The sequence below is a fragment of the Centropristis striata genome, chromosome 13 (assembly GCF_030273125.1).
Source record: "Centropristis striata isolate RG_2023a ecotype Rhode Island chromosome 13, C.striata_1.0, whole genome shotgun sequence".
NCBI classification, from domain to species: domain Eukaryota; kingdom Metazoa; phylum Chordata; class Actinopteri; order Perciformes; family Serranidae; genus Centropristis; species Centropristis striata.
The window spans coordinates 15,495,345-15,520,037 of record NC_081529.1 but is presented as its reverse complement, the minus strand read 5'-3'; the positions used below and the strand labels follow the sequence as shown (position 1 = coordinate 15,520,037).

General features: G+C 38.6%; 2 protein-coding genes across 2 annotated transcripts in view; both read left to right on the top strand.

Annotated features, from left to right (window-relative positions):
* Nucleotides 1-2,176: 2,176 nt before the first annotated feature.
* On the top strand, nucleotides 2,177-11,384 carry ppp1caa (protein phosphatase 1, catalytic subunit, alpha isozyme a). Its single transcript, XM_059347894.1, has 8 exons — nucleotides 2,177-2,327; nucleotides 2,588-2,698; nucleotides 8,314-8,445; nucleotides 8,687-8,917; nucleotides 9,007-9,111; nucleotides 9,201-9,424; nucleotides 10,037-10,171; nucleotides 10,447-11,384. Exons 2-8 carry the CDS (start codon nucleotides 2,644-2,646, stop codon nucleotides 10,558-10,560), a joined length of 996 nt encoding a protein of 331 aa, XP_059203877.1. The 5' UTR covers nucleotides 2,177-2,327; nucleotides 2,588-2,643; the 3' UTR covers nucleotides 10,561-11,384.
* Nucleotides 11,385-17,657: 6,273 nt separating this feature from the next.
* The window catches only part of kmt5c (lysine methyltransferase 5C), a 16,483-nt gene continuing 9,447 nt past the window's right edge, over nucleotides 17,658-24,693 (top strand). Inside the window, exons 1-8 of the mRNA XM_059348351.1 lie at nucleotides 17,658-17,957; nucleotides 18,384-18,516; nucleotides 20,391-20,556; nucleotides 20,766-20,875; nucleotides 22,117-22,280; nucleotides 23,804-23,823; nucleotides 24,094-24,230; nucleotides 24,375-24,547. Coding sequence (XP_059204334.1) covers nucleotides 18,404-18,516; nucleotides 20,391-20,556; nucleotides 20,766-20,875; nucleotides 22,117-22,280; nucleotides 23,804-23,823; nucleotides 24,094-24,230; nucleotides 24,375-24,547 — 883 coding nt within the window. The 5' untranslated portion in view covers nucleotides 17,658-17,957; nucleotides 18,384-18,403. The remainder of the gene's footprint in view (nucleotides 17,958-18,383; nucleotides 18,517-20,390; nucleotides 20,557-20,765; nucleotides 20,876-22,116; nucleotides 22,281-23,803; nucleotides 23,824-24,093; nucleotides 24,231-24,374; nucleotides 24,548-24,693) is intronic.

The following is a 24,693-nucleotide window of genomic DNA, read 5'->3' as shown; positions in this document are numbered from 1 at the left end:
CATTTGCATACAGACAAAATCAGATCGTTTGATGAAGTCATGCTCAAAATATTTTTTCCAAGGGTAAACATGTATACTTGGGGGTCTGAGTTGAGTCTGAGTTGGTGAAAACCTTCAGCGAACCTGGTCAGGAGGCAGTGTTGACCTATGGACGGACGGATTAAGAAATGAAGTGCCCCATGCAAAATAACTATATAACAGCATGCACACACACACACACACACACACACACACACACACACAAACCCACTAGAACTATGTACAAGAACTATATACAATATGCAAAATAACTATATCCAGCATGCATACGTACACAAATGCACAATAACTATATACAAGAATTATATACAACATGCAAAATAACTTTATACAGCATGCACATACACACAAACCCACAAGAACTACATACAGCAAAAGACAGAACTTTATACAGCATGCACACAGACACACACAATAACTATATACAAGAACTGCAAACAGCATGCGCGCACACACACACACACACATGCTGTAAAATAACTATATATAGTATGCAAACGCACACACACATATATTTAACAACAACGACACACTTCCCACTCAATAGACTTCACCATATCCATCATTTCTTTCCTCATTCCCTTCAGTCTCATCATCTTCTTGGTCTTTATTTGTATGTATTGTGAATGGGTTGCAGCAGCGGACCTCACCCCTTTCACACTTGCAGTAGTCAGTGCAACTGAGACTTGCAGCATGGCAGCTGCAGTTTGCTGCAGGCCTTCAATGTGCTGCAGCTACAGCTGGTGTCATCAGGTAGATTTACTGGAGCCACTGCCTGGATGGCAAGAACGGGTATGACAGCCCCTTCATTAGCAACCTCCCCCCGAAACTTTGTGGTGTCTCGGGCCTATGCAGGAGGCTCTCTCTGACCTGCAGCCTTCCACAACATGACCTGAAGATGAGCATGCAGTATGTGCAGCATCAGGTTGGCATCAGTTGGAGGAATACATGCAGACACACATGCGCGTAAACGCGCACAATCTTCCAGATACACATGCTTCAAACACACACACACACACGCACGCATACACACACACACACACACACACACACACACACACACACACATTTTGAGGTTAAAGGGCATAGGTTGCTGTATAAATAAATACTTGAAAAGGAATGCTTGTTGTAGGTGTGCTCCTTGTATATAATATCGTATCATAACATTACTAGTATTAATTGTTTGAAATCTCTGAAGAATCTCATCATAGTGTACACACTGGCAGTAGCCCCTGTGGCCCTTTCAGAATTTCCCCAGAGGAAATTTTCTAGTTATTATTATTATTATTATTATTATTATTATAAATCCACTGATTTTGTCAAAATTTACCTCTCAGTCCCACAGAAGCTTAACTTTATTTTAGTCAAGATCCCAAAGTTTCCAGTGATTCCAGCAAAATGTGCTTAATTCATACATATGATAAGTAAGTTGAAGTTTATTTCAAAGGGTAGTACAGGCAAAAAATCCTCAAAAGGGCTTTTTTTTAAAATTCCCTACCTGAGGTAGAAAAAATATGATGATGTTTTCTTTTTGCTTTTAATTTTGATATGTTCCCTTCATGAAATGGATGGTTGTCATATATCTGGCCTACACTTCAAAGCAATATGAATGTCAATATGTGTATTTATCATGAAACAAGTTTCTTTTTTTAAAGCTGCCATTCCACACGGACATCTTTTAAAAATATGTTTACTTTAAGTCCCCCACCCTCCATTTAAATATGAAAGAAAGTATGCAAAAATAATACTGAATGAAAGCAGCTGGGAAAAGGATTTAGAAAGAGAGGGGAGGGGCATATCTCCTGTGCCCCCCTGTAAAGTTCACCCTCTGGTGAAAACTATAAGCCTCCGAAAGGTGTTTAATATGACAGAGCTGTTATAGTACTTTTAAAAAAAAGGTTTAGGTTTTACACTGCAATTCCATTTGTAAACACACGGTGGCGCACCTTAAGCTCTCACTCCTATCTCCATTGATGCTATTGTAAACGGCTGGGGGAGGCGGTTATGACGGACCCAACGCGCGTCCAATCAAATGCGAGAAATCGGGTTCTAAATTGAAGACTGGACCAATCATATTTCGAGAAACGCGTGCGGAGCTCGGTTTGATTCGGCCTCCTACGTTACCGTAGACACTTCGGTAGACACGGCCCTCTTTTAAAGTTCCTGGGGGAAGAGTGAAGGGAACCGGACAAACCGAAGGAAAGGGGCCAAGATTGAGCTCAGAGGATAAATATTCACACATTACCCTCCCCCCCCCCCAGGAGGACCGCCGCTAAACCGAGAACAAGGTTCGGGAACATTTTATCTGAGTACAAGTTGTATTACACAGCTAACGTTAGCCTACCGACCGCTCAGTTTAGCTATGTAGCTAGCGACTGCCTTGCTAGCTCGCTTAGCTCCAGCTCGCATGAACTCATTCATTGTTTTAGTCTGCTAACATTTCTCGATTAGCTACTACAAGCCACTCATTAGACAACCAATGTGATTACAAAATGTATAATACGATTAAATGTCAGTATCCGTTTTCTCTCTATTCTTTATATCCAAGGTGCAACACGGAAAACCAAGGTCTTGACTGCCCGAGAACGTCAGAAAATAAAGAAAATGGCGGAGCCAGACAAATTAAACATCGACTCTATAATTCAGCGTCTCTTGGAAGGTAAGAAGGACAAAACCTATTGTGAAGCAATGTGCCTCATTTAGATTATTGAATATCTTTATAGTAGAAAAATGTGTATTATATATACCAGGTAAATCGGCTATAGCTAAAGATAGGCACGGTGTGTTGTAGTAGCCTACTTAAGGTTGCTGTGCTCTCTGGCTCGATGGTTGGATTTAGATGGGAGGTTGTAGTTACAACAACCCCGCTCTTTACAGGCTGTATAGCTAACGTTAGTAACGTTATTATTATCATTTTTTTAGATGCCATTTTATTATAACCATCCATTTCTGTTTTCATTAGAAATACATGTTACTGTGTTGTCTGTAAATCAGAAAGAAATGGGTGACAGTACAGGATGAAGTAGCAAGAAAAAAACCCAATTTCACACATTTAAAGCAAATTATACTTTACTGTGTTAGGGTTTATGGCTTTTGATTAATGTATTGGCTTCTCCATCGAGGGTGTGATGATTCCCTATTTGTATTTCAGCTCAGAATATGAAAATACGGTGGCTACTTGCAATACACAGCAAGTGATTTCACTTGTTGATGTTTACACTTTGTTACTGTAAGAACAATCTTGTAATCATATTTTTTTTTCTCGATCCCATTTGTTGCCTCATTTTCCCACCAGAGCTTCTCAGTTTCTCAGTTACATGTGTGCACTGTTGTTGTGCTTTCTGTTTTGAAGTAGAGGATCTGATTACAATTTGCTGCCACAACCTTCCCCAGAGTGACTTGTTAATGAGGTGTACAAACAAAGATGCTTTGATTGGCACAAGCTCACTGTAATACTGTGTGAAACTGCTGTTTGGCCTTCTTGGCTTCTCAAATGTTGTTTTTGAAGCAGTATTTGAATTGCTCACAACATTTCATTTTTATCTTATGTGCTCCAAAATAGAAAGAGCATATATTAGGATAGTTATAAAAGTATGTTACAACTGTCAAACAACTTCTGTGTGTGATTTAAGTTGGGGAAAAATGTTTGGCAAAAAAACCCCTGAGACATGAGACTTCTTTACGCAGATATGGAGTGTCTAATTTGTATCAGCTCTACAAATCCGACACGAACCATTGCTCTAATGACCTCTGTATACAATGTGTGGAGACATATTTTTTTTATGGTTGGAGTTGCTTGTGTGTGAAAGAAAACAGATCTGTTTTCTCTTCACATCCACATGATGATTGTGTAACAGGAGCCCTGAGAACATCAAACAGAAGCATAAATCTCTTCAAACCAGACCACAGTTCATTCGAAGAGCGCGAGAAATAAGGTTGTGACCTCTGTAGTTTTTCTTGCAAGATAAGTGCACTGGGTGCGGAAATAACGCCCGCTTTACACGTACAACTATGTGTTTCCCCTATGGATCTGTTGGTGTACAAAGTTCTTTGACTGTGTCACAGGAACAACATCATGTACATTGGTCAGGGGTCTTGTGGCTTCTGCAAAATGTGATTGTGTCTTTTAGTCACGGTATCAGAAGATATTTTGGTTGTGAATGTTGTGTACAGAAAAAGCCCCCAGTACTTAAACTGTTACTAAATGTGACCTTAGCCCTCTGTTTATTTACCTTCTTAAATATAGGCCCTTCATGATCGGCCTTAGCTGAGCTGATGGAGGTGATTGGGATCATTAACAAATATGCATGTACAGTCATATTGCCTACTGGGAATTTGACTTTGACTGTGGACCCTGCTGGCTGTGCTGTGTTTTGTACAAAGATTGTTATGCTCGGGTCTTGATAAGGTTGTCTGCCAAACGCAGGGGAAGACAAACAAGCCTGATAGTGGCAGTATTTATATCCTCTTATGTAACTCACTTGACCTTTTTTTGTGTTTGTTTGTGGTTTTATTGCTGAGAATAACTACTTGCTAGTTAATATTACTGTTGTGTTGGTTACTCTCCTTAGGACTAGTGAAAAATACTTGTCTCACAGCAGGTGCTGCATCAAAAGATTGATAAATTATAGCCCACACCAGCTCAGTCTCCTGTGGAGACAACAAGGTAACTCTCATGCATGCTGACTGAGTTTCGAGACCAAACCAATTAAATGTGTTTGGATAATGAGCAGGTTCAATTGGATTACTTGCAAAGATCTAGAGCTAAGTGAACTCAAGGAGTGTGTGTTGCTAATGGCATGTCTGGAAACCGTGACATCACATAAGCTCAGCCAGAACACCCAGCACTGAGTCAGGAGTGCTGGACCAAACCAACTGTTGACTCCAGCACTCTCACCCGGCACCTCAATGGCTTTTCGGTTGTGCTGGTCCAGCTCTTTGTTTTCTGCCGTCTGATCAACGTAGTGGAAAGCCTTTTGTCTGTACCCCTCATGATAAGCTCACTGTTGCCCACTGGCTATGTGGCTAACTTTGGAGTAAGCTCTGTCAGGGCTTAGCCTTCTGTAATCCAGGTTTAAAGTGACAAGCAGCACTGCAGTATTTATACCTACTTTTCACTGTTGCTTTTAGTTTCCGCTTCAGGATAGTGCTGATATTTTGCATCCATTTGTTGAGTCCTACTCTCACCCACTCTCTCTCTCTCTCTCTCTCTCTCAAAGTGCTTTGCAAGCACTATTAAACTGAATCTATTTTACTCAAATATATCTGTAATTAAGTGTCAGCTTTTCTGCTTGTAACAGCAATTCACAGGGAGAGGATATTTGTGATTTCCTCAAGTTATGGTTTGTCTCTTGGACAAAAAAAAAACTTGATCTGCAACTCCATTTCCATGTGTATACAAGCCAAATGTTAGGATGGCAATTATCAGCTTTTTTTCTGTGATGCAATCTGTGACAAAGACCATGAAAGGGTATTGCAAATAACTATATTCAACAATATTCAACATTATTATACGTTATATCAACCAATTCTAGAAATAAAAAAAAAATATACAGAGCCGTATGTTAAGTATCCTGTTCTGTCCTTTTTTTTTTTCTTTTTTTTTTTTTAAAGAAGAAGAATAAAAAAACTAGCTCTGACACCATTTCAAAACCAACCCAAGCATATTTTTTCTGAAATTCTATGTTAAGTAAGAATGATGTTGTTTGTCTTTAAGTGCCTTCCTTGGTACATGAAATCAAGAATAGTCACAGTGGGAGCTGCTCGGCGAATCACTGGAAAAGTGTCTGATCAGTCACAAATGTTTCTATCGTACACTCTGGGATTATCATCAGTCATCAGAGTGTAATGAAACAGTTTGTTGTACATATAACTTGAATCCTTGTTTGTGTGTAATTCTATTTATCGTTTTTAAAACTTTGGTTTATGAACTGGTTTCTTGAGCAGGAAGTAGCGTGATTTTGAAACAAGATAGGTATCTTCTTATAGTTACTATGCAGAAGTGGTGGTATTTTTTGTTATAGTTCAACTTGAATATCTTGTTTATGGGATGGGGAGGTAGCATGAGTAATTAGGATGTCGGTATTAACCAGGCAGCTTTCATTAGGACATTTGTGAGAAGCTTTCATCTGAGTTTGCTTGCAGTTCTGCCAGTAGTAGGAAGTAAAATTACAGACTTAATGTTGTGCAACAAATGCAGTTTGACTAGAGCTATAGTTCTGCTGTCATTCACCCTTGTTTTGCGTCACTTTAATTGTTTGGCATTTAAAGGCGAAGTCATTCAGCTGTAAACTGGTGAACACCTAACAACTGTTTAATCAATCCCATAAACGTATAAGAGAGCTCTGTTCACACCCAGCATCATAATAATTGTCACTGAGAGGGTTGGAGGCAAGTCTGTTTTCACTCTACATACACTACTTGTCCTATAGGCTGTGATAAAATTGTTGCGTGGGAATGAGACTCCTCATTTGCACGATTGTACAGTTTGTGTTGGGATCTGCTTTGGCATCAGGCAGCACATGTAGGAATGAGTGTATGATTGATTCGTTCAGTGATACAAAAAAAACAGACTCCAAACTCCAGAAGGCCGCAGCAGACACAGTCGCTGGGACACATACGCACCCTTCGGCTGGCATGTCAATGTACAAATATTTTAATCTTAATTACGAGCAGCATTTATGATATAAATCATTTGAGAATGCCTGTAGCACCCATGAATTTAATAATTTTCCTAAAAATGTGAATTAAAATGCGCAAGTATACAAATAATGCAAGACTTGAGAGTAGTTGTAGAATTTAAAATTTACAACACAGATTCCAAGCGGTACATTGTTTTCAAACGAAGAAGCATTAAACTAAATGTCTTTCAGTCAGAAAATGTCCACCCTTTTCCATGCTGATTGGTGGTTGTGCAAGAATTGTCCATTACATTAATGTAGATCTTGTATTTGACACCACTGGAACATGGCTGGCATTGCACAAGCAAGTTATAAAGGCATAACAGATGATTCCATCCCCATGAAATGTTTTTTCATCTGAGTCAACAGTGATTCTTATTGAAGGAAGGGTCTCCTTTGCCCCCCCTGATCTTCTACAAGTTATGCTTCAAATCAAATTTAAAATGTATAAAAAAGTTGACCTTAATACTCAAGTACATTTAAAAGTAGAAACATTAAGACTTTTCCTTAATTTCATCCTGACGGGTGCTGCTCAGAACCTTATCTGACCTGGAATTCCTTGCATATAGGGGTCTCCCATGAAGGTAGTCCATCACCCATTTAATAAGACCAGGAAGATGTTGCATGTCTCTGAGTTTCTGCCACAATGTCTGTGAGATTGTTTGTTTTTTAAGAGGTATTTTTTTTCTGTTGCTGTCATTCTCATCTCACTCCTACCTTTTATAGCACTTGAGCCATGACAACACGTGAGATTTTAAGATAATTTATCAAGAAAATAAACTGGGTTCCTTGTTAAAGTCTTTATCATGATCTGTGTTTGGCTTCATTAAGAGTGTGTGGTACGTGTGAAAAAGCATGACAATGTGAGACCTGATAAACCTGCTGAATTCTTCAGATAGGATCGGTGAAAGTAGCAGCATGTCAGAAAAGGAATGTAGTCTTCATTTTCATTATAACATGATAAATACAATTTCTATTTGCTTTAATTTAATATTATAACTTATTTTTGGCATTCTTTTTTTTATTTGAAACAGTTATAACAGCCCATGTACTCGTGCTTTGTTTCTTAACAGTGCATATTAACAGAGTCCTAATAATGTGTCTCTGCAGCAGCTATGTAGGGGGGGGAGTGGGTTTCATGCTTCATGCTTTCTGCTTCAGTTTGACCTGCTACCTAAGCAGCAGACGTGCCTTTGAGGCTGCCAATGTTCGTTTCCACATTCACGTTTTCTCAGATGATGCAGCTGCATGGACTAATCTTGTTTTGTTGTGGTTTGATGCATGTATCCTGCGTTAGTAACTTGTTATTTCTAAAAACATAGAGTACAGTGTATAATACAAACTCTAAATGTGGTTACCTGCCGAAGTGGTTGTTAGACTAGACTGCTAACAGAATTTGCCAGCATTTGGCTTGTGGGAGGTGTTTTCTTTCCAGTCTGATGGTCTGGCTTTAACTCAGTGGATCACGTTTCATTGCTGTGCTTTGTGTCCTCCTTCATTCAGACTTTCTTACAACTTTCAGCAGAGGTGTGTCTTTGTGGCGTTACTTTATCTCCCGTAAAAACGCCTGTCCCTTTTATCTCCCTTTTTTCAGTCAAGGGCTCTCGACCAGGGAAGAATGTCCAGCTGACAGAGAGTGAGATCCGTGGCCTTTGCCTCAAGTCCCGTGAAATCTTCCTGAGCCAGCCAATCCTGCTTGAACTAGAGGCTCCCCTCAAAATCTGTGGTGAGTTTTTATGTAGTAGTTGTTTCAATTAGTTTCAATAATGCATCAAGACAAGTGAGTCATAAAGAGATTACCCTACAGACTGACTCTGATGTAAGAGAAGATGATCACCTGACGCTTTGTCAGGATTTACGAGACTGTTTGCTCATCTGTAATTGCCAGTTGTATCAGTTGCTAAGCAGCTACACCTAGAAGCAATGACAGCATAGTGTTGATTGCACTCCTCTGCTGCCCCCTGCAGGTGATGTCCATGGTCAGTACTATGATCTGCTTCGGCTCTTTGAATATGGAGGCTTCCCCCCAGAAAGCAACTACCTGTTCCTGGGTGACTATGTAGACAGAGGGAAGCAGTCACTGGAGACTATCTGCCTGCTACTCGCCTACAAGATCAAATATCCAGAGAATTTTTTCCTGCTGCGTGGAAACCATGAATGCGCCTCTATTAATCGAATCTACGGTTTTTATGATGAGTGTAAGTGCAGAGTACTAAACAGAAAAAAATGTCCAATTTGCTCTCTTGGATGTTGCATTAAGTTCTCATCTCTCCTCTTTTCTTTGTAGGTAAGCGACGGTATAACATTAAACTGTGGAAGACCTTCACAGACTGTTTCAACTGTTTACCGGTTGCTGCCATTGTAGATGAGAAAATCTTCTGCTGTCATGGAGGTAGGTGTTGTTTATATAAGATATTATATGTCATATAGATGATACGCATTAGATGAAAAGACTAAGATGGGTATATGATTTCTCTCCAGGTCTCTCTCCTGATCTTCAGTCTATGGAGCAGATCCGCAGAGTAATGCGACCCACAGACGTGCCTGACCAGGGTTTGTTGTGTGACCTGCTGTGGGCCGATCCAGACAAAGATGTGCTGGGCTGGGGTGAAAATGACCGTGGTGTCTCCTTCACATTCGGGGCAGATGTGGTGGCCAAATTTTTGCACAAACACGACATGGACCTAATATGCAGGGCGCATCAGGTAATGTTTAGCCAGGAGGCCTTGTTCTCCTGCCAGCTACAGCTGTGGGACGTGCATATCTCCTCTTTTTGTTTTTCTGAAAGAAATGGATTAGAATTGATTCAGCTTAATTCACTCATTGCACAGTCAGTTACCAAGCCAAAAATGCAGTTTGACATCCAACCAGGAGTGCTTCCTACGGGAGCTGAAAATCCTTAAACACTTGAGCTTATCATTGCTTATGTGCAATGCATAATTTTAGTTGTTTATGTTGATGAAAAGGAAATGATCAGTTTCTACATGTACTTCATGTGATAATGCATCAAGCTGCATGCAAAGTTTATGTAATATTTTGCATAAATGCCATTCTTTTGCCTTAATAATTATCAATACCACCTAATAATATACTAAAGCAGTCTAATACGGAACACTTACATCTATGTATTTTTTTTTCTTGTTTCAAAGTGTTTGCTTGATATATGACCATTGTGTTTTGACTCTAGCTGAAGTTGTACCTTTAAAAAAACGGGATAATTTGCTGAGATAATGTGCTTCTGCTCCAGAGTAAGAAAGCATCTTATTTTAGTGAAAAATTTGAATCTCTTATGTTGACTGTCTCATTTCTGTCCTCAGGTCGTAGAAGATGGTTATGAATTTTTTGCAAAGAGGCAACTCGTCACCTTATTCTCTGCTCCAAACTACTGTGGAGAATTCGACAACGCCGGTGCCATGATGAGTGTGGATGAGACACTCATGTGCTCCTTCCAGGTGTGTAACAGAGCCTGTGTTTGTGCTTTTCATTTTGTAATGTAATACATTTGTATATATCTGCTGCATGTGTTATGTTAATTAATATCAAATACCAAAATGACACAGTAAGGATCCTTAATGAATTCCAGTGAATGACATGTGTTTTTCAGTTTTGTTGTTTGTTTGTTTTTTACTTCAAATGTTCATAAATTATTAAATATGAATATTAAGTCAGTTTGTTTTCTGCTATCATCACTACATTATCAAACTAAATGACGGCATCTCTCTCACAGATTCTGAAGCCAGCAGATAAAAAATTGTATCCTTATGGCGGGGGAGGAATGGGATCTGGGAGGCCGGTCACCCCGCCGCGAAATTCAGCCAAGTCGGCCAAGGCCAAGAAATAACAGCCGCTGGATCCCCCTCCCACAACCTTCCACCACTCTGTCTGCCCAACACTCTTTTTTCCTCTACCTCCCAAACTTGTTTCTCCCTCGTCACCAAACAGCAACAAAGCAGAGAAGTGTCCAGGGTTCAATCATGTTTTTTCTCTCTCTAAAACAATTTTTAACTGTTCCTTCGGCTGTTTGCGTGCACTTTTTTGTGTGAGAGCGTGTATAAAAAAAAGTGAGAATGATACAGAGGGAATTACTGTATTCTGTATGTATGTTTTTTTTCTTCCTCCTGTACCCTTTGTTCTGTTTTCCTGTCATTTTGTAGAGATGGGTTCTTGCCCATCTGTGATGTAATTTCAAACCTGGGTGCATGGGAGGAGGGGAGGGTGGGAGGGAGAAAGAAAGAGGAGCCTTAGCTGTTTATGTTAAGGTCCTGCACTGTTTAATGCTAAACACAAGCTTTTGTACATCCTGTTTCAGAGGTCTGTGTATGTCTGTGTGATGGGAGGGGTGGGGAAGGGAGGGGGCGGGGGGGATGGGATCAAGTTGCACGGTCAAACGGTAACGGCACATACCACACACACTGGGTGCACAGGTGGATATATGTGCAAGGGCATCCTTAAATGAAATGGATTCACAATAAGATAATATTTTTTTTCTTTTCCCTTTTTGAAAACCAATGATTTAAGAACGCAGTCATGGATGTGAAATAGTTTTGCTTCTATTATTTCTTTCTTTTCTTTTTTGTAGATACATGAAACCATCATGGTTTGATTTTTCTTTTCTTTTTAGTTCACTTAAAGTTGAAAATGAATAAAAATAACCATTTATTTGAATTTTGCCATCATGCTGATCACTTTGTGTTTGCCATTGCTTTGTCATCTTTGTCAGCAACCTTCGCCATGCATACATAGTGGCTGCGCTTGTCTTTGAGTGCGCTAGCTTGACTTGACTATAACAGCAGCTTGAAGAGAAGTCTTAATAATGAGACTCACCAAAGTATAGAAGCTGAAATGTAATTTTGGCCCAGTCTATAATAAGTTCAAACAAAGGGGCGTTTCACGTTTAATCAGTGTGATTTAGCCAAAGATGATTGGTGACTGTAGGAGAGGACAGCCCAATGCTGGTTTTGGAACCAGGTGTTGCCTGTTTTTAGCACAAAAAATGGAAATCTGATTGGGAGTCTCTTCAATGCAAAATGTATTTTTTCTAATGATTGTTTGGATTATGATTGGGTAATAAGACTCCATGGAACAGGAAGTGTATGGCTGTGTTGCTCAATGCCTCACAATGTTCAATAATCCTCACACGTAATAATATCACCATGTGCCGTCAATATGTTCCACAAGTAGATACAACTGTTTATCTGGCATTTATTGAACTTTAATGCAGCATACTCAAGACGCCTACTGAGGAGAAAGTGGCTTAAAGGGTTTCCATATTTTTCTGTAATCAAAGTCGAAAAACCAACAAAGGGAGATGAGGTGGTGAATCACTGCTCTGACCTTTCCAGTTTGAAGTGCTCTCATCAAGACCACTTCAGTTAACTCCATCATAAAAACAAAGAGTGGGATTTATTTTAATCTAAACCCACACTGAATGAGAGAAGCATCTAAGCTGCAAATTATCTTTGTTATAGAGCAAATTTCTGACTCTGTAGCAGACAGTCCTTTAAACTTGACGAGGAATCTGAGCACAAACGCATTGTCTCACTGTAAACATACTCCCAGTAAAACTAGCTTAAAGTTTTGGTTGCAACATTTGCTGAACAGCTACCACTGTATAGCAATTACTAAACGCTTCTTAGATTGTGCTGTGTAAATTATATGGAAGTGCTTGCATTGCTTGTGCCATCATTCTCAGTTGCTTTCTTTTAGCAGCTTGCAGTTGAAATAAGCATAAAGAGCCATAGACAGAAACAAATAATTTTCAAAAAAAAAAAAGAAAGCGGATCCCGTGACAACTGTGAACCCCCAGATTTATATTCAAAAGGACACTTTTGCTTTTTCATTCTGGCTTTTTAAATAAAATGGGAACTATCGCTGTTACCGCATTAGGTAATTTTAAAATAGGCCATTTTGCATTTCTTTTATGTTCATTTCGTTGGCATACAGGGTTTCCCCAGTGAGAGCAGTCCAGCCCAGGCTGTTGCAACTGGTGAAAATATTTCTTTCTACAGTGTTTCAGGGTATCTCACTGCCCATTTCTAATAATCCAAACACACTTTTCCCTCCATTACATAATTGTTGTGTCTGGTTTTATCGTCTGCTGTTTGTCCTCATTCCTCAGCCCTCTGTCCAAGTATGAATACATGCGACCGCAGCTCTCCACAGTGCAAAGGCAGTAAATATTGTTCAAGTGGAGTGCAGTGCATACGCACGTACTTGAGCAGAGGGTGGGGATACTGGAATTCAGCTGTCACCTTGCACCACCTTTCTCCTTCCAGCAAGAGGTTTTCAACTCAGTACCTCAGAACTTTTCTTTTTTTTAAAAAATCAAATCAATGTAAGTAAGCTTTATTCTGAATCCTGCGTGGCTTTCTAACAATTTACATACAGTGCAACTAACCGCATCAGATATTGTTTATGAAAAAAGAAAAATCATTGGATTTCATTGTGTGCTCATGTCCAATTCACATCCAGTAAGATCAACTCAGGAAGTGAAATTTAAATTAAAAATAAACGGTATGAGGAAATCATATTTATATTCATATAGTAAGAAATATACATCAATAAACACCATTATCACAGGATATTCACAAGTCAGATGACTTTCAGTTTTCTGCTCATGTTTTAAAGGCATACTATGCAGGAACTGTTACTCTTTATAAACACAACATTCAAACTGTGCCCCTTCTCCCCGGATCGATTTACACTTGGTCCACTTGGCACTTCTCCTCGCTATATTTGTTTTTTTTTTCATGGTGCTGTGTCCACTATTTTTGGAGCTTCATGCCCAAAGGGTGACACCTTAAAACATCCTGAGCATAACAAAAATGAAAATGCAGAGGGCAGCAGGGTTTCTGCAGATAAACTCACCACCACACCGTTTTAGTGGCTCATAAGTGATGATTGAGAGGGATTTCTGTTGTGTGACTCTATAAATTCTGTTTTTTAAAATATAATTCCTGCATAGTATACCTTTAATGTGGATAAATTGAAATGAGTTGAGGCCAGCTGCGGCTGAGTTTATTGGAGAACAATGTTCAGAGAGACCTGTTGCTTTGAAGCTCATTTTGATTTGTAAATGAAACAAGCCCACCTTTTGTGGATGAAGTTGACATGAAGTAGAAAGAGATCTGAAAATGTACAGAAGTCTTTTAGGATAATAAAAAGTTAACACAAGGCTTGAGCGCTTTGATGCTATGGGGACCAGCTTCATTGCAGAGACTGAGTCTCCAACAATGCAAAGAGATAAAATAGTGCTGAAACATTATGGAACTTGTAGATCTCTGTCTTCTGAATAAATGGTCCAATAAAGACCACTTTCATTTCCATTATCATAGCTGTACAAACCTCTGCTTAACAATTTTTTGTTACTCAATATTAACTATTGTTATTACCTCTAAGAATCTGGTCTTTAATGACTTTTTTTTGTTCATTTTGTTTTTACTGACAAATTTAACGCTAGATACTGCAAGCTTATTAGTGTAGGATTTTTTAATCAATCAGGGATGTTTTGCACCATGCACTGTCGCTGGGTAGCTATGAAATTATTAGATTATTATAATTAAGTAAGGAAAATAAACAACAGAAATTAACAGTATTTTTTATTTGTATTTCATTTGTTCTCAAAGCAATCACACATTGTCTCTGTTACAAGGTAGAAATAAAACATAGAATTTGTATATTTGTGTCTGGTTTTCATTTCAAATGTTTCTGACGAGAGTGTGAGGCATTAAATGAAGAGTGATGTCATCAGTCATCAGCTGTGAGAAAAGACTAACATACATTGGCCCTGGGAGTGTAGTATTTTTTACAGACTTGTGCCTCCAGGCAGAGTTTTTTTCTCCCATTTCCTTGTGCGGAGGCTGCCTCTACTGTCTGTCAAACAGTTCTGCATGAATCAGTAGCATTGGTGGGCGTCTGTATCACTGTGTTTGCATTTATTTATTAGATGTTACCTGGCTCAGGCAGCACACAGACACTTTACAGAATCAAAAAGAGACAGTCAGCCGGTTTAGTGTGAACTGGTTGATGAAAAAAAGAAGTAAACAGACAACAAGGCCTTTCTCTACTCGTGTTGTCGCCCTCTTCCTTCCTCTTCTGTTTTAAAAATGTGGCTGAGGTTGGACAGCGTGGTGTGCTTCCGTCTTTATCTGTTGCCCTTTGCTTATCTCTGCTTATTCGTCATCTGCTGGGCTAAAAAAATGTGAAGCATGGTGGGAGTACAGTGAAAAGGTTTCAGAGGCAAAGAGCCCAAACAACTGCATTCAAACATGTAAAAACAGTGGTAGAAGGATAAATCTGACAGATCAATGCCATTTTGAGATAATTGCATCAGCTGATACCTGCTATCAAGAGGCCAATTATTTATTGATTATTTTTCTGAGCCAGCACAGAGGAAGTCCACGACACTAACATTGTTTATTTACTTTTTTTTATGTAAGTTTACACCTTTTTATTATATCTCTGAAACAAGAAACAGTCTGCTATCTGATGGTAAACACTGAAAAACTCTTTATTTTTCATTCATTTGTTGTTGTTTTAAAATTGACTCCTTTGATTACCTGTGGAAGTTTATTTTGTTATATTTTTCATTTAAAAGGATGCAGATTTGCTTAAGCAAAGAGAAACAAAGCAGGCAAGAGTTTTAATACATTTTCATTTATTTTCAGCATTTTTTGTGTCTCATTTGTCATTATTATTAAATTGTTGTATTTTATCAGATGCAGAAACAACAACATTTTATCAGAATTATATATCGGCCATCAGCTGCCCTACTCTCATGATATCAGCAACAGTGTCATTGAAAAATCCATTTTGGTCAACCACTAAAGTGGGTTACCTAAAACGTACCTCAGTCTTTAAACTTTAAACTGAAGATAATATAGAAATTCTCTGAAAAATCTATTTAATTTCATGGAGGCCCTCAAAAGCAGAGTTCTGAATCTGTTTAATGTGTTAATATGACAACATTTTAAATTGCAAATGAAAATAGGAAAATGATCCTTACAAGTTTAAAAGCCTGTAATAAAATACAGTGTGTGAACTTAAAACAGAAGATATTTCTGAGTTAGTTTGTATACTGAAAGAAGTCACACACAGAAAACATCCAACTCCAGTGAAGCACCTGCTGGAGAGAAACTTGCCGTACATGCGACATTGACGTGTCTGAGTGTTGTGTTCCTGCAGATTTATGACAGTGCACCCTGACTTTCTCTACAGTGAAGTCACCATCTGTCAGCTTGTAAATCTTCTGTGGATTTATGAATCAGACTCGCTGCATGAGTCTTCACCAGACAGAAACACCAAATCTTGCGTGCGCAGAATTCCTACAAGAGAAAAATTTGCGAAAAGATAAAATTAACTAAACAATGACTGGACAATGACTTTTCTAGGGCACTGAAATGTGCAGCTGATTACTTTCAGCACTAAGGAGGTGGAGGATGGACTAATTTATAGCTGTTTAACACTGGACTATAATCTGTGATGGATCAATTCATTGAACACATGAACAAATACCTCATCTGAGCCTTTATGATGACAGAGTGATGTTTGCTTTTTACTTTCACTGTCTGTGGGAGCTCAAATACCTTTAAAATAAACTGTAGTACAAATCTGGATTATTTCCAGTTGGGCTTCTTGATTTTCAAGATATTCCAACACTCAAGACAAGTTGCTGGCAAAATCCCACTTTCTTCTCCATACTTGGCAGCTCTGATTAAAATGAAGGTGGAGCAATTTGAATAGTTTCAGTGTTAAATAAGTGTGTATGGATGTATTGGTTGTTAAATTAAATAGATTTTACAGAAGACTAAAAGAAGAGATTTGGAAATTGCTGCCAGACTTCACTGCAGTAGTACAAAACAATGTAAGCACATACCTACATAAAGCTTAAAAACACAAGTTTTATGTCTATTTTCAAAAGGAAGTCAGGATCTTTCGAGCTGGACTCTCCCTCTGGATTCCAAAGGTTAATTTGTTATTCAAGGATAGGGGGACGTGCAACAGGCATCACCGTTATTCACATTTCAAACAGTGTGAGAGATAATGTGGCCTTTGAAAGTTAAATTTTAACCTTTAAAGTAAGTCAAATGTAAACAAAATCCAAAACTCTGCTTTTTATTTACTTCAATGCATACAAGCAGTTAAACTTGTTAAAAAATGATATTTCTTTAATGTCTATGTTGTTGTTGCTCTAAATGTTCTAAATAAGAAACAGGAGGTACAACATGGGTGATTAACATAGAACAAAAACCTATGCAACATATACAAATTATATCTCCTTTACTCTTATTAGAGAATGAAATGTGCAACATTTGTAATAAGGACAAAGCAATATTCAAAATAAATACAGAAATACATTTAAATTAAATTAGAAAAACAGCAACAACTCAGTACTTTTAATTTGTTAAGTATTTAATTCACACAGTTATTTCATCTGGACAATCTATTTTTTGAATTGCCAGAAAACATTCTATATCATGATATCTATTAGTATGGAGATATGAAATTACCTACATCGGAATAGAGGGTTCTGGTAACATCGCCCAGCCCTGAAAATAATGTGTTTTTATTTTTCGCATTTACAGTCCAGGCGCTGAGTATGTTTCTGTCATAGTAGTAGTAGCAGGCAGGTTCTGGTGTTCCTCCCGCTGACAGCATCCCCTCTCTGCACTATAAGCTGTTCGTGTGAGTGATTAAGGGAGATGCCTTTAGCAGCCAAATAGAGGCCACTGTACTGGAGAAAATACTCACCTCTGCTCTTTATCAACATAGTAAACCACACCACATGACCCCACCCACAAGAATCTCAACCAATCACAGAGCTCAAAACACTCAGTTTGTAAAATTGACCTTGACTCCAGCGAATAGCGCAGCTTGTGGGCGTGGCCAATAATAGTTCGGTTGCAGTAGCGTTGCCCATCAACTTTTGCTACTAGATGAGCGTTGTATACAGCTAAGCTACATAGCATATCTTATTTTTAAGCTAATTTGTCGTCGTGTGTGGTGCATTTCTGCCTTTTGTAATTCAAGCTTGGGACTCGCAGACGCCAAAAGACCGACAAATTCCAGAAGTGACGAGGAGACTCCATTTTCGTCTGCGGCTGCCTGGGCTAGCCAGAAAGACGGCGGAGAGCTAGCTGGTAGCATTGCTAGGCTAACTTTCCCTGCTAGGCGGACGGCAGCCAGAGCAAGCGGACTGTCTACCTGACGATACTTTCGTTGACTACAAACGACTCCCGGGTATGTTTTCGAAAACGTCACTGACAGTATGCACCACTGTAAGAGCGTATCACTTCACAGTTCGGCTATAATTATCAGATGCAGTCATGTTTCGTTAGCTGCAGACCGCTAGTGCTGCCATGTTAGCTTCCTCACTCCTCAGCTGATAACCCCGCATATTTTCCCTGAAAGCTGACATGCTAAGCTATGGAGGCTAATGTCTGCTCAGTCACATTCCTAACGTAACATGTACTGGCTTTTGTAAACATAGAAGAATGCAATTAAAAGCACGGTTGCATAACGGGGTTGTCAGCCTTTTTAACACAAATGTGCAAGTTACTAATGTTATGCTGTCATTTGCACACTGGATCTGCTAAGATGCACAACTCATAGATGATCAGGGTTTGTTGTTGTTCTCACAGCGTTACTTTGACCCTGTGATTGCAGCATGCTGATGGTGGGAGGCAATGGACGGATGCACTAGAATGAGTGTGAAGGAGCTGTGTGAGACCGATGACCTGGCCACCGGTTTGGTGCTGGACCCTCTGTTGGGCTTCAGCACCCACAAAATGAACATCAGGTAAATCTGTCACATGTCAATCCAAACAGTACCACAATCCTGGAGTATAATTCACTCTAACAGTTGTGTAATGATCTCTTTTATGTTTACACATCAGTGCAGAGTTATACTTCCCTTTTCCTGCTCCGACTGTTTGTGTGTTTACTTCTACATGTATGTGCATGTCTCTCCCAGACCTGTCCTACACAGACTACAATTTTCTTTCTGAAGTCTGACCTGCAAATTCCGGTTTTCTTTCTTTCTGCAAACTATAATTGTCAACATAAACAAACATATCTGTAAGTAGCGTTTTTCTTTAATGGAAAATTAAACTATATAGTCATAAATAAAACACTGACTATTTTATAGCATTTATAGTGTCTTAAAAATGCCCCAGAATTCAGGTCAGTCTCACTGAAACAAATCTCAAAATAAAAAAAGTGTTGCAGGTTACTGGACAGAACTTATTTGTACAAATAAAATACAATTGGAAAATTATGCAGTGTTTCCCACTCTTTCAAACATGTTTTACTTTCACAAAAAAGTCAGGTGCAACAGATCTATTTAACAACACGCCTAATTGCATGTATCTACATTAAATGTTTTCCTTTCAAATATTAGAAGAAAGAAAAAATATTAATCTATACCATGATGTAGGTCTGTTAACATAGAGGAAACTATTTATTTTCTTTCTAAAGCTATGTATTGTTCTCATAAAATTATTCATAAATCAGTATTTATTTACAAGAAACATAAGTGTGTGAATTACATTAACTCCTACTCCTGCGGCGAGTGCAAGAGGAAAGGGCCAGAACAGCCAGTCACAAGTTACAGTGTGATTACTCCGAGCAGCATGTGTGAGAACCCATTACTATAAAATATATATGAATATATTTTTCACTTATACCCTGATGGTCTGAATAAGTTGTTAAATTTGTCACTAGGTGCTTTTTCAACGACAAAAAAATCCCTCAGAATCTACTATATATGAGACTTACAAGCTTACCGGTCACAGCCAATCAAGCCGAAAGTTGAAGAGAAGTACAAGCAGTATACACAATTATTATTGTTGGTTACGCTGACCTGAAACAATGAAAACAAGTGTTTTTTGTTTTAGTTGAACATAGAATGCACTTAGAATGATTACCTTCAATTTTAATACCATGGTATTCCATGAAACCATTATACCGCTTCAACCCTAGTTATCATCATGCTGTGATTAATGCTTTCTACTTCCAATGCATTCTGGCTGCCGGCCACCTGCAAGTGTGATGAAGCTGGATTTCTTTGGAGGGAAAATCATTTTTATCAAAAGATGTGTTTTACTGAAGTGAATCTTTATTTAAAAGTTTATTTAACACACCGTGAATGCTACAAGTTTCCAGTCAAATTATAATACTCAGATACAACTAAAGCACTGTACTGAGAAAGTGAACAAATAAATAGTACTAATCATCTCAACAATATATTTGTGATTTTCATTTATCCCTAGTCTGTTTTTAAGTTTTACTGGTGACTAGTTTGAGTACTTTAGTGCTCTTTATGTGCTGCAGACACATCAAGTAATACAAAATGTTGAATTAGAAACACTCTCAAAAATGCAAATCCATGAGAAATCAAATTATTTATTTATTTTTTAATCTTCTAGTCTTCTAATCTTCTTTTGATCATATCAAGATGTGTTCATGGACAAATATTAGCAAAGAAAAACTGTTGTGATGATCTAAAGCACACATGGTGATGCAGTTTCCTGATATCTATATTTAAAATTCACTATTTAAAAATAGCCCTTTACACAGACACGCCTTTGACTAACACGGACTGTGATTAGACTTTGTCCTGTGACTGTTTCTACTCTTCTTATTTGCTGTTGTGTGCTTTCTTCTCCTTTTTAGTCCCCCACCAGAGATCCGACGATGGGGTAACCTCAAAGAGACCCTTTTGCGCTTTCAGCGTACGCATGACTTCAATGCTACGTTTGAGGCGCTGACAGTGGGCGATCCGGCTGGCGACTACTTCAGTGCTTTGGGAAGCCACCGACAGGAGCTGCTGAGACAACATGTAAGCTGGTGTTTAAGCTTACAAATCAGTTCAGATATAAAACAAACACTTACTAAATAAGACAAAATATGCTTTAAAAAAGTGGTATTGTGGATTTGTGATTCCCTCTTTTAAGTGTCTGTATCCGTTTCAAGAAAAACCTGCCACTGACTCCTGAAATTGTCACTTGAATGTGAGAACACAATCTAAACCATCTATGATGTCTGCAGGTGTATCGCTACCTCAGTGCCTTCCTGTTGGATAGCGGAGTCAAGATAGAGTCCTGTGACAGATACTCCTCAGAGACCAATGGAGCAAAGATAACCTCAACGAGGCACTGGTAATCACTCACACTCACACTTTGACGCATACTGCCTACTGCCTACTGCCTACTAAAGGAACGATTACGTATATTAACTGCAGAACACTGAAGAAAGCTATGCATCATGTGACTGACAGCCCGGTCTGACCCAGCCAGCACCCCTTACATCTCTAAAAAAACCTTTCCAAGCAGGCATTATTTGGATAAACTGACCATACCTTGTGTATCTTAAAGGTTACTTTATCACCTGAAAAAATATTAAAACATAATAAAGTTTAGCCCAGTTTAGCCTGGCTGAAAATCTTCGTTATTGTACAGTCTGACAAGCTGCAATGTACTTTGGGGCTGTCTATCTTAAAATGTAGTAAGACATCTAGGCATTTCTCGTATATAAAAATGTACACAGTGTAAAAGCACTACATATTCAGTTTTACGTCACCTGACTTTCAACGCTATCTCTCTGCTGTTCAGGACACAGACACAGGACACAATTTGTTGTCTTGTGATCTGGAGTCTTTGTCGTTGTTTTCGCACAACATGACTGGTGGGCGACAGGGGGTCACACACAACAAGATCTTTCACCTGGGGGACATGGAAATTAGTATTTATGTTGATAAGCGGGTCGGGTAGAGTCAAGCTTTATATGGTGTGTGGTTAAAGCTTACTAGAAAATATTACTGATTTGGGTGCCAAAGTAGCATTCTGAATAAACTTTTAATTAGGCCTTCTTTAGAAACATTGTGTACAATCGTCTTTCTTCCACCTCCTTTTCCTGTATTTTCCCCCTACTTGCAACACACGTTGCAGCCTTTTTATCCTCACCAAACACAAAGACATACACAGGCACTCGTCCTCTCTTTTTTGCAATCTCAAACACACATACACACACCATCACCACAGTGCTCAATATGTTCTGTCTCAACCCGTCTGGCGCTTTCATTGGCTGTAGCTTCCCGACAGACTCTCCAACAGATCCAGATATTTTGCATGCTAGATATGTGGAAAGTGTGAACAGTTCACACATGGCGAGCGACAAGCCAATGCTGATTTGCCTTTGACCTTTTCTCAAACCGTTAAGCGGATTATCAGTGCTAAAGTTGAGTAATGTGAAGTAACAATTAGTATGAATAGTATGTGATTTCGAACATAGCTGTTATTTTTGTCACATAGCTGAACAATAGCTGCTGCATTTTCAGTTGTATTTTTTGTCTTTGTTTTTTTAATTGTAGATGTGTGATGTTTAAATTATTGCTCCTCAGGTTTGCAGGAGAGCGGGTGGAGGTCCTGCTGGGCTGCATAGCGGAGCTGAGCCCCGCTGACAGCGCTGTGCTGAGGGCAGGAGTCAATGACTTCAGTGTGATGTATTCCACACGCAAACGCTGCGCTCAGCTCTGGCTCGGGCCCGCAGCTTTCATTAACCATGGTGAGTTTGTTTGCATTCATGACTCATGCTTTCCCAGTGCACTGACGAACACAGATTTACCAATACAAAATGTTTGTAGCTGATTGAGCGCTTGCCTGCAAGTTTTATCAGCTGAACATTTTCACCTGTCAGAAGAACATTTTTAAAGGCACAGTCTGTGATCCAAATGTCAAAGAAAGGTTGGAAATAAAATAACAACATTCAAAACACAATACTGCAAGCTGCTATCACTCTGATTGACAGATCCTTTATAACATGCAGTCATACTACACAACAATCAAGTCTTAGTCATTTGTTGTCCAAAAACGGTTGATACACACTGAGAGGCCAATACTTTCAATAATGATACTTTCAGAGACTCAAAAGGCTGATTTTTCATGTGAAATCAAACCTTCCCAGTTATATATTCAAATATTTTTGCCATTTTTAGGTCAAAATTACTTTATGTTGTATCATGTAAGCACTGCATGCACATTATGAAAGTTTAATGTGTTGACCCTAGAACAAGTGAATCACTACATAATGCAGATACTTCTGGATGACCTGTAACAAACTTAGAATCTGCTCTTATGTTTCTGCATTGATCAGAATCTAGACTGAACATTAAATACTCCATCCTGTCTAGTTTTTTTCTGTCTTTGACAAATCACCCATGAGTGTAAAGCCAGGCGTCTTTCAAACTAAGACCAAATGGTAACTTACTGAATTCTGAAATTATTATAAAGTTTTAAATTCTAGTAAAGATAATGTGTTTCTTGAATGGTTGTTATTAATTTCCTCATCTCATCAAAATTCACTCATTCCAGCTTCTAGAATGTAAATATATCTTCACATTATATTATATGTTTTATATTTTGTTATTGAATTAAATTATATAGTTGTAATTAACATATTTGATAATGAATTCAATCGCTTGGGTGATTTTTTAAGACCGATTCCAGCTTTTTTCAGTATTTTCTGGTTTCCCTACTACTCTGTGACAGTAAACTTTATTTCTTTGAGTTGTGGACAAAACATGGACGTGGACATTTGAGGCTTCGGGAGATCGTGATTGAAGTTTTACACCATTTATTGGTGATTTTATAGACCAAATAAAAATCGATTAATTCGTTAAAAAAAGACAGATTCATGTTGAGTAGAAATTATTGTTAATTGCAACCCTATTTCCCAGTGTGTTTGTACTTAAATTACATGCATGCAACATTTTGTCAGTCATAGAAGTCATTGCAACAGACGAGCAGCTTCCTCTTCAAAGACCTCGTGTCAGGAGTGTGAACTGAATTGTAATGTACACAAGAAGTCCAGTGAAATTGGAGTTAATTCTTCCATCCACTCCGAGGGCAATCTCTGACAAGATCTTTTAATGGAGTTAATCAACTTAGCTTTGGAGCCTTTTACAAAATTAGTTCAGTACAAGGCAATTGAACAAAATATTGAGTACTTGTATCGCTTTGATTGTATTAATAACCTGAAATCTTTTATCTCTATGTTTCCCTTTATTTGTTTGTCCTTCTGGGTTGAAGACTGCAAACCAAACTGCAAGGTAATCAGCTTTATGTACTTAAGTAGACTCACGTGCAAGAAAGAGATTTGATAAACTGAAATTATTGGTGTATTACTCTGATAACGGCTTAAATCTTATTTGCATTATTTATCAAGATTTATCACTGAGAAATGTTGCATATTGAGAATTGTATTTTAGGTACAGATGTACACTCCTAACTGCCTGTGTTGATGTATGATATCCCATGGGGCCAACCAACCTTTGTCTTTGTCTTTTGCTGTTTTTTTCTTCCCTTTTTCACCCGCCCAGTTCGTCCCTGGGGAGAAGAATATTGCGTGTGTTGAAGCGATTCGACCCATCTCACCTGGGGAGGAGATCACGTGTTACTATGGTGCCAGCTTTTTTGGGGAAGGAAATGAAATGTGTGAATGCTGCACCTGTGAGAGGTGTGTCCGTCATCTTATCAGACATTGTCTTCGGCGTTTCTTTGTTTTTGCTCAAAAATGATTTTGTTTATCAGATATTTAAAAAAAAAAAAGATTTGGACTTTTTTAACTTAATTTTCATTTTGCATTTTCACTCTTCTTTAGGAATGGAGAGGGCCACTTCAAACACAGAGGGAAGCAGCCTGAATGCGAAGAAACAAAGGACCCTCTGGGGCAAAAGTACCGTCTGAGAGAGAGATATCTTCGTCATCACAGAGAGAAGGGTCACTTTCCCGCAAGGCCGATAATACCAGGAATACACTCAGGTATCTTTAAAGGTAACTTCTTTTGGATTTTCTCTAAAATTATATGGAAAACCTTTTTGGCCAGTAAGAGATTTGTGATGCAAAAACCTGGAAAGTTACTATAACAATGTGAAGCTTGTAGTTGCAAGAAAGGATGGATTAGCATTTTGAAATATTGT

What these genes read in the sequence shown, in the direction of transcription:
- ppp1caa (XM_059347894.1), top strand. Translation starts at nt 2,644, where the DNA reads ATGGCGGAGCCAGACAAATTAAACATCGACTCTATAATTCAGCGTCTC. An exon ending in CTACGGTTTTTATGATGAGT is followed by an intron (nt 8,918 to 9,006) that starts GTAAGTGCAGAG and finishes TTTTCTTTGTAG; the next exon opens with GTAAGCGACGGTATAACATT. An exon ending in TAATATGCAGGGCGCATCAG is followed by an intron (nt 9,425 to 10,036) that starts GTAATGTTTAGC and finishes TTCTGTCCTCAG; the next exon opens with GTCGTAGAAGATGGTTATGA.